Consider the following 13,686-nt stretch of genomic DNA (forward strand, 5'->3'; position numbering starts at 1 on the left):
CACTTCCGGAGGCCGGAAGTCCAATATGGGTCTCACTAAGCTAAAATCAAGATGTGGGCAGGGCTGCGTTCTCCTGGAGACTGTGGGGCAGAATCAAGTTTTCCGGCTTCTGGAGGCGCCCACATGCCTTGGCTTGTGGCTCCCTCCTCCACCTGCAAAGCCAGGAACCTTGCACATCTCTGCCCTGCTTCTGTGGTCACAGCTCCTCTGGCTCTGTCCTGCCCCCTTCCTCCACATACAAGGACCTGTGATTACAGGGGCCCACTGGACAATCCAAGGTACCCTGTCATCTCAAGGTCAGCTGACTGGCAAACTTCATTCCCCTTTGCCGTGTGAGGGAGCATACTCACAGGTTCCAGGGATTAGGACATGGATGTCTTTAAGGGCCACTATCCTGCTGACCATTTTAAAGTCCCTTATAACATCAGTTTAGGAGTCAGGGCAACCGTGGACGGGAGTTGTACAGGTAACCCCGAGCCCATTGTGAGTGACGCAGGGTCCCAGGTTCCCTTTAGCTCGTGGCTTCCGGAGTTTCCTGATTCCATCACCAGCAGACACGGAGAAGAGAACAGGAGAAAGCCACTGGACATTCACCTTTGGCCTTGCGGTGACCCGTGTCCTCCCACTGGCCCCAAAGATGGAAGGGAGCTGGGCAGTGACAGCTGTCCACTGCAGCAGGGCCCGGGCGTGGTGGAGAGTCAGCTGGCCATCTTTGCCCCGGCTGCCCATCCCCCTGGGCGGTTCATCCACGGCTCCATGAGCTCCAAGAATGTGGGTCTGAGTCGGCCCTGCTGCACCTGGATACACTCCCGTGGTCCCTGTGTGCTTTGGGGGAAGGGTTGGGCATCCTCATCCCCTGGCAGGTGTGGGAACGTGAGGCCCAGTCCCCTAGCTCCCTGAAAAAGACTAGCTTCCCCTCCAGGGCTGCCCTGGACCAGGCTGGGGCTTTACCTGGAGTGGCCTTTGCTTGCTTTCTCTGCTTCCTTATCATGTCCCATCCCTGCTCCCTGGGCTCTGTGCCTTATAAATCACTCTCACACACATCCTTGTCTGCTTCTGACAAACCACCTGGGATGGCACATTTCCCAGGGCCGTCCGCTCAGCCTTGTCTGCAAGCAACACGGCACATGCGTGCACCGGCCCCCAGTGTAACCGGCCTCCCCAGCCCCATGGATATGGGGGAATTTACTGCAGGTGCTGTGGCTCAACCAGCTCTCCCAGGGAGGGCACCCCAGGAGTCAAGCCAAGAGCACGGAGAACCAGGCAGCTTCCCGGGAGCTGAGCCCCTCAGGCCCAGGCTGAGTTCTTGGAGCCTGGGGGCCGCGCCTGGAAGCTGTAGCCTGAGAGCCGTGAGGACATAGCAGTGAGAGTTGCCTGGACCTTGAATGATCATAGGTGCCAACGTCCGTCCTGGGGCTGCTGGGGTTTTTCCTCCTCTTTTCCTTTCTGGCCATGTGTGTAAATCAGATCAGTGTCTGCTGGGCGTGGACGTCTTCGAAGCTTCCAGACTGGCACCCCCGAAATTCAAATGCTACCACTGCTCCTTCTGAGCTTCTGGTTTTAGGCAGACAACCTCTCTGTGCCTTGGTTTCCCCCTCGATTGCTGTGAGATCCAAGAGTCGATCCACATCCATCGCTGAGCACCGTGCCTGGCACTCAGGAACACGGGAGCTGGCCCTGGCCCTGCGAGGAGAGCGAGCTGGTGACCACCAGGGCCCTGGCCCTGCGCGGCTTTTGTCTCTCCTTTGTTGGGAGAATGGGCTCCCGGCCAGCGGGGCTGGACCTCCGTGGCCAGGAAGGCAGGGCCTCCACTTGGGGACTGGCTCAGGCCCCGAGACGTCCTTGGCAGGTCTCACCTGGAGCGCTGCTGGTGCTGAGTGCTTTGGCGGGTGGCGCTGGGTGGACTCTTGGGCCCCGAGGCCAAGCGGCAGCTGCTCAGAGAACACAGGGGCTGCCGGGCTTGGCTGCAGCTCATCCTGGCTTTGTGGAAAGGGGCTTTGTGCAGTGGAAGCGTCTCCGTGCTCCCGTCACCCCCTCTCTCTTCCCTTGTACATCTCCAGCCAAGCTGGGATCCAAAGTCTGTTTTTTCTCCAACTAGCGACTGTTTATCTTCTCGGGAACTTCTTGTAATGCCAGGAGCACGGAGCTTGCAAGTCTGGGCAGGAGGTGGAGAAGCCCAGGCAGCCCCGGAGGCTCCAGGCTTGTAAGTCGATCTCTCCCCAGGAGCCTCTGAATATTTAGCAAGACTCACCGTGCTGGGCCTGAAGCCCCTTCCCTCCTCTCTCCTCCAATTGCCAGGGTCTGGTCCCTTGGCTGGTGTGCAGCTCTGTGTGTCTGTCTGACTGATTCAGGTGTCCATGACATGAAAAAGAAAAGAGAACTTGGGCAATTTAAGAAAATGATAAACTGAGTGTTGACTTCAACGAAGTTCAAAAGGGCTGGAGATGTCCAAGGGAAGAGAGAGGGGGTGACGGGCGCACGGAGACACTTCCGCTGCACGAAGATAAAAGCAGCTCTTTAGAACTGGCAAAACTGCTGTCAGGGGGGTCTGTTTGCCCCGAACTCTTAATTTCTTTCCATTAAGTTTGTGATTAAGGCTTCAGGTAAGGGGATTCCCTGGCGGTCTGGCGGTCAGGACTCGGCACTTCCACTGCACGGGGCACGGGTTTGATCCCTGGTCGGGGAACTAGGATCCCGCGTGCCAAAAAAATAAATACAATACAATACAGTAAAAATTTCAGGTAGAAAAAAAGAGATCAGCTGAGCCATAGAAATGACTGTTCCAGGGCTCAGGCTGGGGTGTCCTGGGGGCAGTGTTCAGGGCCCCAGGGAGTAAAGCCAGCACAGACCACCCCTCCAAGGGCTACTGCACTTGGGGCCCACCTGTCTGCTGTCTCTGCCGTGGCCTCCACCCACCCACCACCCTGCTTTCCCCTTGACCGGGTTTAAGCTGGTGGATAAGCTGGCACTCGGGGAACCTTGGCTGTCCTTGTTTAGCGCCATAGGGGTTTAACTGGCTAGAAGAGCATCATTTGTAAGATTCTCCCTGTGTCCACACCCACTCTCACCTGTAACCTTCTATTTAGAGCAGAAACCACTTGACATTGGGCATCTCCCAGAAGACCTTTGCTTGCGTCTCCACCATGGTTGCCTGTTGACACATCTGTCTCCACCAGTACACGGCCGTTCACGTGGGGGCATTTGTTCACAGATCTTTGTTGAGCACCTACTATGTGCCAAAGACTGTGCTAGGCAGCATGTGTGATGCCAGGTGGTGACAGGTGCCATGAAGCAAAATAGGGTCGGAGAACACAGAGATGAGAGTTGTGACTGTAGGCAGGCTGGTCCCAGAGGCCTTGCTGAGGAGGTGGCATTAGGCAGAGTTCTAGGCCAGGGGAAGCGCAAGTGCAAAGGCTCCGAGGCAGCCCACCTGCCCTCTCCACGAAGGCAGGGACCATAGTTTACTATCCTCTTTATCTTTCCAGCACCTGGCCCAGTGCACATAATAGGCGCTCAGTCGAAGTTTGTTGAGTGAATCTGTTGAGTTTTAAGTCAGCTGGTGCTGGGGGGACCGGATGAGGGGAAGGTAGAGAAGAAATGAGTCTCTTGTAAGCACTGGGGGCGTGCATTTACCCGAGCTTCCTGGGCCGAGGGCTGATGTCCCAAGCGGGTCCTTACTCCATTCTGGAACTCTTCTTCCCTCTCCAGGGCTTTGCTCTAAAATATAAAATTCCAGCAACCACAGGCTGCTTGCTTTTCCCCGAGGTTTCCCAGTGTGATCATGTTGGGGTCAAGGACACTTCAAGGTCACCTGTGAGTGATTGGTCCTTTCTCCCCCTCGGACTTGGCTGACGCTGGGGAGGGGCTGCGAGCTCCCTGGATCAAACACAGAGAAGAGCATTTACTGAGCAACTGTTGTATGTCAGATGCTGTGGGTCCGGGAACAGTTGTCTTCCTAGCTGTATTCGTCTCCTGTTGCTGCTGTAACAGACCCCCACCAACGTGGCAGTTTAAAGCAACACAAGTTTATTACCTTACAGTCTGGAGATTAGAGATCTGACACAGGTCTCACTGGGCTAGAATCAGGGTGTCGCAGGGCTGGTTCCTTCTGGAGGCTCCAGGGGAGAATGTTTCCTTCCTTTTCCCGCTTCCAGAGGCGCCCACATTCCTTGGCTTGTGGTCCCACATCCCTCCAACCTCTTCCTTCTGTCATCACATCTCCTCCTTCCCACCCCTGCCTCCCTCTTACGAGGACCCCTGTGCTCGCACTGGGCCCACGGGGCTGATCTCCCATCTCAGGATCCGCAACTTAATCACATCTGCAAGGTCCCTTTTGTTCTATAAAGTGACACATTCGCAGGTTCCAGAGATGAGGACATGGCCGACTTTGGGGACCATAATTTGACCTCCACACCAGTCATTCTTGCTGGGCTGAGCTGGCCACATGCGGCCCCTGGGGCGTGGAGTCCGTGCCCACAGCTGAAGAACAGGCAGGCTGGTGAGGACTGCACGGCGATAGAGGAATTTCCTGAGCGCTGATTCTGCACCGGGCACCGTTGTGTGTGCTGGGACTGAACCCTCTGGCCTTGTGGCCGTGCTGCTGGGGGACCTGACACAGCCTGTTCAGCCCCAGCAGGTGTGCTCTGGGTCACCCTGGGTCAGTTTCCTCCCCTAGAACATGAGGGTCATGATAGAACCTTTTCCCCGGGCTATTGCATGAAGATGACCTCAGTTAACAGTTTAGAATGGAGATGGGGGACCTCCGGGGGGTCCGCACCCCACCCTGGCTGGGAGGGGCTGGATTCTCGCCCATTCCAGGAGGTTCTGGGTGCAGTTTGGTGTTTGCCCAGGAGGTGACACAACAGAGCACTGGAAACACGGCCTAAGCCACAGCCCTCAGCTTGCCCCCAACCCCAGTTCCCATGCCTGCCACCCATCCTAGGTACAAGGAAGGGGATTGACCCCAGAGACCGGACAAGGCTCTGCCCCGTCCCCTCCCCTCTCACCACTGCGCCCCAGCAAGCAGACTGTGGGCCCACCTTCGGGTCCTTGGGTGGGTGACCCTTTGGGCCCGGCCTGAGCCCCAAGGCAGTCGTGGTCCCCACCCCCAGCCACTGTCCAGCTCTTCTGTCCCCAAATACACCAAGATGGACTCTAGCAAGGACAGAGTGGCAGACACAGCAACAGTGCCGCTGGGGGGGCTCCAGGGAGAAGGCAGCCCTTGAACTGGGCATCTGGACCCTTGTGGGCGGCAGAGGAGAACCCGGATGACAACAGGCTCCTCCCCTTCCCCCTCCATCCTTCCTTCCTTCTCCCCACATGTCTCCCGCAGGAGCGTCTCTATAGGTCGCCAGAGACCACGGCCCACGGTGGGCACCGCCCACACCCCCAGCTCCCCTGTGCGCTTCCTCCAGCCTGAGCTGAGCCGTCCTTGGCCCCTTCTCTGCAGGAATGCCCCCACGGGGGTGGCTCCTGCTGCCTGGAGGGCATCACGGCAGCCACGGGGACTTGGCACACGGTTAGAGGCCCGGCACCCGGCACGTAGTAGGTGCCCAGCACAGACTGTTGAATGACGGTGTGACTCAGCAAGGGTGGCCTTGGTGGGGGTGTGACCCCCTTTGGGATCTGGAGGCTCCTCTGCGGCCCAGGGCATAGGTCTCCCATGTGCAATAAATCCCTTGGGCCCCCTGGGTCCTGCGGGAGGAGAACAGCGCAGGGAAGGCAGGAAGTGGCCGCCACCCTCGGAGCGAGCGCGGCTCCTGTCTACAGCTGGCGGGGCGTGTGCCAGGCCGGGAGGGGGGAAGGGGGGGAAGGCTGGGGGGCGGGGGGAGGGCGGCCGCGTGGTTGTGCTGTGGCTCGCCGGGCAGCCCTGGCTTGCACGCGCTCCATCTCTCAGCTGACTTCTCGGGAGTCAGCTCCCAGAGCTGGGCTGCAGACCTGGGGGAGAGGCTTTCTCTGCCCCTCCCGCCTTGCTGCCCCGCCCCCAGGCCGAAGGGAGCTGCTCCGAGATGGCCAGGCCAGGGGGCCAGGGGCTGGGACTGTCAGTTCTCATGGACCAGAAGAGTCCCAAGTGGCCAGTGCTCCTGCCGGGTGAGTCCCTGGGATGGCCCCACGGCGGGGGCGGGGGGGAAGGGGGGGTCCTGGGACGGTGCCCAGACTCACAGGACAGAGGCAGAGATGGGGGAGCAGATGCTGAGCAGGGACTCGGTGAGGGGGGCACGTCCTGGCTGCAAGGGCACCGAGGCGCATGTGTGGAACGCAGCACGGCCCAGGGGACAGATGGAATGTCCCCAGGGGCCGGCATGATGGCCTCAGTCTGAGCCGGGGCCCAAGGGCAAGCGTTGGGATCGTAAGGGGGCGCAGCAGAGCGCTGAGGCATGGCAGCAAGTGCCGCAGCCCTGGGTGCCCCCGGGCACGTTCCCGCTGCCCCCACCGCGACAGCCCCTCTGCCCACTGTGCCGTCATGGAGCTCAGGCTGGCGCGGGGCCTGGCGCTGGGCACCTGGGGGTGTGCACAGGTGAGCCTGCTGCCCTCCCAGCCGCTGGAGGTGAAGCCCAAGAGCCAGGTGGCTCACAGAGGTCACTGAATCCCACCGTCCCTTCCTGCAGAGGGGAACCTGAGGCTCGCAGGCTCGCTGCAGCCCCCCGGGACAGAGCAGGGTCTAGAACCCAGGTGACCCATCTGCCAAGCCCCCTCCTGCTGCCGGAAGTGGGAGGAAAAGGGCAGATCTGGGAGCTCAGGAGCTGGTGGAGGAGGCCAAGGGACAGCCTCCGAGGAGGTGCTGGGGGGGACATAGGTGTGTTCGGCACAGGGGATGCTGAAGCCCCAGAGCTCCCCGTTCCATACCAGGTGGGGTGCGAGGGCTCCCCCTCCACCCATCGCAGCCAGCTTCTTGGCCCCGAGGACAGCATGCAGGGCCCTGGGCTGGGAGGTGGGAGGCATGGACTCTAGGCCTGACCCTCCACTCCCTGCCTTGGATTTAATCTGATTACGAAGGAACACACTGACAAGGGGAGCACACTCCCCTGCCCATCCACGGGGTGGTCGACTGTGAGGTAGTGAGCTCCCCATCCTCGATCGTATGCGAGCAGGAATCACCAACCCATTGGAGAGGTTGTAGAGGCGCAGAGGTCAGACGGGACAGTCTTCCTTCCGTGTCTCAGATTCCAGGTCCCTCCTCCTCTGTGTGCCCCATCTGTGCTACAAGAGGGACTGTAGCAGCTGGCGTTTAGTGAGCACCTACTGTATACTGAGGCTCTTTGCCACTCTTGGCAGATGCCAGTTCACTGAACCCTCACCACACGCTGTGTGCGGGCGCTGTTCTTCCCCCATGTTCCAGATGAGAAGACCGAGGCACGGAGGTTCAGGTGACTGGCTGATGGTCCCCAGGCCAGTCAGTTGAGAGGCAGAACTGGGATGAAAGTGTGGCACAGAGTTTGCATCCTGCCCCACCACGCAGGATAAGATGTAGCCTCAATTATGGGAAGTCCAACCCCATTTAGGAAAATGTTTCCTAAGCTTTGAGAAGTCCAGAAAGTTCTCCAGAGTCACTGCGGGGCTTCGGCTGGGAGGACAGTGGGCTGTGGCTTTCCAGGACTGGGCAGCCCCAGTCCTGCCAGGACGGGCAGGTGCCAGGCAACGAGGCACCCGTGGTGATGGGAGACGGGGCACCTTGTCCTCCCCGCGGGTGGCGGGGGGCACTGGGAGCCCAAGAGCAGGCCCGGGCCCAGCCTGCCTCGTGGGTGCTCGGAGGGCAGCCAGGGGCCGTCATTGCCTTTGTTCCCATCACGAAGGCACAGCCCGGACTCCAGCCCCTTCCTCACACCCTTGGCAGCCAGACAGGCCACATTCGCCCCAGGCAACTGCAGGCCCTGTCCCCGACACTGCCCGGTACCCCGTGTCTGCGCTTCCTGGGATCCCCCAGACCCTCTTTAAACAGAGGACTGGAGCTGAGCCCTGGCCTGGGTCATGGGCACGGGGTCTTGGTGGGTAGTGTGTCTCTTCCTCTAGATGCAGCTCAGCCCTGCCTCTTGCAGGAAGCCTTCAGTGATTGCTCCATCCTCAGAACCTCCCTTTCCCCCTCTCTCCCAATATTACATCGTTTCCTCAGCCCCAGAGTGGGAAGGGAGCTCCCTTGACTTCACTCAGGTCTAAACCAGGGCACATGGGAGAACACAGGTGGCGTGATTAACCTATTATGTGGGGACATTAGCTGAGAACCAGGACTGTCCTGGGCGAACCAGGACATACAGTTGCGTGGCTTATACCATGATGGTTGGCCATTGGCGTGTTGCCTTCTTTAGTTCTCTTTCTTGTCAGATGCAACAGACAAAAACGGGAAGGGGAAAGGAGGGAAGGGAAAGATTCAAAGCATGGGCTCTTGTGTTGCTGCTTTTTCTAGTGGAGCCTCAGCTTCCTCATCTGTAAAGTGGGAGTGCGGGCAGCAGCTATCACGTAGGGTCACCGTGAGGTTAAATGAGGCTGCGTGCATAGCAAACGTTCAGTCATACTGTCCTTCTTTCTGGGAAGGGACCTGTCTTTGCCTCCATCCTTCCAGCACCAAACTAGGGCCAGACAGGGCCTCAGATGTACTGATTGCTTCCTGGAAGAGGGTCTGCACACAGTACGCGCTCAGTAACATTTCTAGAAGGATGGATGGATGGACAGTGGAGGATGGATGGATGGATGGATGGGTGGATGAATGGATGGATAGACAGTGGAGGGTGGACGGTTGGATAGATGGGTGGGTAGGTGGATGGGTGCGTGGATGTTTGGCTGAATGAATAGTGAATGAATGTTGGGTCTCCTCTCATCCCAGGCAGGCCTGGAGACCCCAGCCGGCTGGCAGCAGGTAGCCCAGGGCTAGTATGACTGTGCTTTTGTCCCCACGGTCCCCCGTGGTTGCCCATTGCCGTGGCAAGGCCACACACTCTCTGCACCTCCTCCATAAGCCACAGGCCCTGGCTGCCCACCAGGCCTTTCTCCCTCCCTCCCTCCCTCCCTTTGGGCACCATCAGGACAGACAGGTCAAGTGGGTTTCAGATCAGCGGCTCCTTGCCCCCTCTCTCTGGGGGCTCTGTGTGTGTGCGTGTGTGTGTTGTGTATCTGTCTGTCTCTCTGTGTCTCCGTGAGTACATGTGTCTGTATCTGTGTGTGTTGGTGTGTATGGGTCTGAGTTTGTGGGCGTGTGTGGTTTTATGTGCGTGTCGGTGTGCATGTGTGTGTGCGCCCAGCAGGCCCAGCGGCCGATGTGGCCTCTGTGGCTTCAGGCTGAGGGAATTAGTGTGCAGACAGTGGCTTTGGTAACTGGCCAGGTCTGCTGTCCCTGGAAGCTGTGAGGGGCGTGGACGTGACATGAGTCTGACCTGCTGGTTCGAGGCAGGCTGTGGAGGAGAGGGCCCCTGAGGCTGGCTTTTGGGACCCTAACCCCTTGTCCTGGGCCACCCACTGCTGCCCCAAGGCCAGAAGGAGGCTCTCGTCCTCTGTGGCTGGGGACAGATGAGTGGACAAGGGCCAGCCTCCCTGCCCCTTCACCGGTGACAGTGGTACCACGCCCTCCCTGATGGGGGCTAAGAAACCAGTCCTGGCACCCCTCGCTCCCCAGATGTGGTGTGAAAAGTGGGGCTCTGGACCTGGCTGTCCTGGGTTCAAATCCCCCTTACTGCTACTTATTGCTGTGTGCCCTGGACAAGCTGCCTAACTTCTCTGGGCTATTTCCCGACATGAACCAGGGCTGTGAGGATGGAGTGGGTCAGGACCTGAGGCGCTCGGGACAGCTCAGCTCAGCAGCATGAGCTGTCAGCACCCTGATTTTCACTGTCCCAATCCTCATTCTGTTTTCCTTGTCCGGGAGCATTTGAACCCCAATGTCACTCCTCCCCCACTACCCTACCACAGCCCGCTTCCTCCAGGTGGGGAGAAAGGCAGGAATCTCAGGACCCTGACTGGGTCAGGGAAGATCGCATTTGACCCTCACCAGACCCAGGGCGGGAGGCAGCCAACCAAGGTGAGACACAGCCCCCTTGTCTGGAATGTTCAGAAATCACAGGAAAATGCCATCCTCAGGGTGGCCTCCAGCCACCCTCCCCCACCACCAGCATCCCAGCCTCTGGCCCTCTATCCCCCTCACCCAGCAGGGTATAGGAGGGGAAGGAGCATTCATCAGGCACCGACTGCATGCCAGTTCTCAAGTCATTAGCCCCACTTTACGGATAAGGAAACTGAGTCTCTGAGCCGTGGGAGGTTTACCCCAGGCATACGTGGGGCGTGGGACCAGCTCCAGCCAAAGCAGGAATTCCCCCCAGGAACCAACCTACACGCTCTGCGTGGGCCTCCCTCCCACCTCTTTGGACCCGAGCCCCTGCCCCCTAAGCCCCTCTGGCCCCCAGGCAGGGCTCCAGCCCATCCCCAGCTTCTCCCCTGCTCCCCGCAGGAAGCAGAGCCCGGGGAGACGGCTAACTGCACATTCTCAGGAACCAGACCCCGCAGGCAGATCTGTGCGCCCTGTCTGAGGCTCAGTTTCCCCATCCGTGAAATGGGGATAACCAAGGATGTTCATCTTCTCTAGTGTGGGGAAGGCCGGGCTGTTGAGGCCCCACCCCTGTCCCCAGGGGCTGGTCTGGGGTGAGTTCAGAGCTGGGTGGGCTGGTCTGGCCGCCTCACGTCTCCCTAATGGCAGGTTTGGGCACAGAGCCTGTGGCCTGGCGGTGTGGGGTGGTGGTTCTGCTCCCCTGCCCGCCTGCCCTCCTGCCCGCCGTGTGGTCCCAGCGGGGGCACGTGAACACAGCCTGGCTCTGTTCTCGGAGCTTTGGGAGGCGGGCTGTCACGGCAGGAGCCAGGAGCTGGAGGGGAGCCCAGAAGTGGGGGAGGGGCAGCGGATGTCTGTGCCTTCCCCCACCCTCAGCGCCAGGCCCTGCCAAGCCACAGGTGCCCCCGCAGCACAGGGTGTGAGTGGAGGGCTGGGGGCGCCTGGGAGGGGAGTACGGGATAGCGAGGAGGGGGGTTTTGGGGGGCGGAGCCGCCCCCCTCTGTTCTGGGGCTTTAGAGGTGTCCAAGGCAACACAGGTTGGTCTGGTCTGCACGGCCACCATGGCTGCAGGTCCCGCTGGATTTCCGAACTGCTCCTTCTGTTGTGCAGGTTGTGCACTGCACAATCTCAGGGGGCCTTTGGGTAGAGTTGTGCACTGTGCAGTGGCCTAGGGCCTCCCTCCCGTCTGCACCTACCATATTTTGATTTTCGGTTCTGGAATTCTGGTCACCTTTGATCAGAGGCATGGAATGTTGATGGGGGTGACATGTGTGAATGATTGTGGGTAACAGGGCACCCATCATGGGCTGCACATAGTGTGGAGGTTAGGGGGGTTGCAAGAAGCCCTGTCTGTCCCTCAGAGGTCAGAGTGATGTCTGCGTGTCTGAGTGTCCCGTGCATCCCGTTCTCCACGGGCATCTGTGTAACATCAGAACTTTGTGGGCACCGTGTCTCCCCGCCCCCCACCTCGTTCTCTCCTTTACGTCCTAGCCCTCCTTGCCAAGATACAACGTCTTAACTCCAGGGCTCACTGTGGGCTGCTGGGAAGAGAGACACCAACTGAAAAATTTCCTAGCTGTGTGACCTTGGGCAAGTGACCTAACCTCTCTGTGCCTTCGTTTCCTCATCTGAAAAGTAGAGGTAATAGACTACCTCGTAGGGTTGTGGGCAGATTAAATGAGGTCATGGTGAAAAGCACTTCGAGCCGGGACAGCATGTAGGAAATGCCAGCTGCTTTCTCACGCCACGTGCCCTGAGTCGAAAGTGCCAGCTTTGATCTTTCCTCTGACCCCTGGAGGTCCTGGCAGACAGGAGGCTGGGGTTCACCTTGTCCCCCAGGGGTGGCTGGCACCAGGCTTGGCACAGGGTGAGCCCTGGAGGCGTGGGCCCCCTGCTGGCCTGGCCCCTTTGTCCATGCGGGCCGCCCCTCCCCGCTGCAGGGAAACCGCAGGCTCCGCAGTGCCGCTCAGCCTTATCTCGGGCCTTCTGCAGACAGCCCTGTCCCTGGGAAAGGGGTTTATCAGCCTGGTCATCTGTGCCCCAGGAGGCTTGGAAAAACATGTGGTCTAGTGGCAGGGAGCTCGGAGGGAGGCCAGCGGGGGGCCGGGGGGGCAGGGGCATACCCATGCTGGCCTGACATGGCCCCCCCGCTTCCTCCATGGGGGACTCTGGGCACCTGAGGAAGGGCCAAGTTTCCAGACTCCCTTCCCAGATTCCATGACATTCAGGCCCCACTGGCCCCTTCCCCAGCCCGTGGACTTGGTGCCCTCCATGCGGACACCGAGCACTTGGGCGTCTTGGGCTGGCCTCCCAGGGAGCAGCAGCCAGGGAGCCTGGCCTGGGTCTGGAGGATGGAAATTGGGAAGCCCATTTCAGGGCAGTGAGCCGTGGGAAGGCCGCCCAGGCTCCCTGATGCCCCCCGAATGGCCAGAGAGACCCAGTCCTCTGCCCTTATAGGAGCAACAACTCACGTGTGTTGAGCGTGTATTGAACAGGGCGGCCCTGCTCGCCATGCTTTGTACCAGTTCACTCTTTGACTCCTCCTCACATTTCTCATAAGCCAGGACCATTTATAAACCCATCTTAGAGACCGGGAGACTGAGGCCCGGGTGAACCTTTGCACCCTGCAGCCTTGTGCACACCCTGGGTCTCTGGGCGCACGGGACAGTCAACTTGGGGATGGAAGACGGTCCCTTTGGTCCCTGGCCATCCGGCTACCCTAGCGCCATTCTGCCATCGTCTCCCCGTCCTGTTGCTCCCTCCCCTCCCCTCCCCTCAGGGAGAAGTCCTGCTAAACCAGTGGTGGAGGTATCAGAATTGGACCCTCCCCAATAGGTGCAAACAGCCAGAGAGGCAGCTGGAGATTTTAAATATCCGGGTTCAGATCCCAGCTCGGGCACCTACTGGCTGCAAACCTGGACAAGCCTCCTAGCCCTCCGGGTCATGCCGGGGGGCATGTACCCTTTCCACCCCCCAAGTACACGCCCCCAGGCCTTGGCCCTGCTGCTGGCCCTTCCCCAGAGAGCCAAGGGCTCTGCTTCTCTTGCCTCAGATCTGTGGGCGAAGTCGCACTCTCTGAGGGCGCCCTGTCCATCTATTCTAAAACGTCAACCTCCTGCCATGTCACGTCCCCGTCCTCAGGCTGTCCTGGGCGTGCGTCACTACCTCGTGTGTTTTTCACTGGCTTTCTTTGATTATCGTCTGCCGTCCTCACTGGCCGGGCAGCTCCAAGAGGACAAGAATTTCCATCTGTTCTTGTTTCTCTCAGTCTCCCCAACACCTAGATCAGTGCCTGGCACATAGTAGGCCCTCAGTATAAATACATGTCAAATGAATGAACGGACAGATCAGCAAAATAAGAAAACTAAGAGTTTCTTCACTTTTCCTCTTATTGATTTAATTGATTGACTCTTACCCCCACCTTGCTCCTGAAGAGACGATGCGTTCTCCTGATGGGTGCTCCCTTGATGGGCACATAGTAGGTACTTCTAAGTATCGGTGTCCTTCCCCGCCCCCATGCTGAGCAGCTGCTCAGGCCCCCAGGCCCCCGGTTCTCATGGATCAATTGAGGTCTCACCAAACCAGAGCCAGCAGCCCCGTTCCGGGGCAGGGGGATGCATTTCCTGCCGCCCCTCCCTGTGGGTGCCAGCTCAGGCCAC

At 59.4% G+C, this 13,686-nt stretch overlaps 1 protein-coding gene across 5 annotated transcripts in view; it reads left to right on the forward strand.

The window, feature by feature from the left end:
- Positions 1–13,686, forward strand: part of GSE1 (Gse1 coiled-coil protein) — a 426,332-nt gene that overhangs the window by 164,596 nt on the left and 248,050 nt on the right. For 2 of the 5 annotated variants that reach the window (XM_060085179.1, XM_060085184.1), the window contains exon 1: positions 5,927–6,090. The exons of the other annotated variants lie outside the window; for them this stretch is intronic. In XM_060085179.1, coding sequence (XP_059941162.1) covers positions 6,009–6,090 — 82 coding nt within the window. In that variant the 5' untranslated portion in view covers positions 5,927–6,008. Of the gene's footprint in view, positions 1–5,926; positions 6,091–13,686 lie in introns of those variants that run through there. 5 annotated transcript variants of the gene reach the window in all.

The sequence above is a fragment of the Mesoplodon densirostris genome, chromosome 19 (assembly GCF_025265405.1).
Source record: "Mesoplodon densirostris isolate mMesDen1 chromosome 19, mMesDen1 primary haplotype, whole genome shotgun sequence".
Lineage (NCBI taxonomy): Eukaryota > Metazoa > Chordata > Mammalia > Artiodactyla > Ziphiidae > Mesoplodon > Mesoplodon densirostris.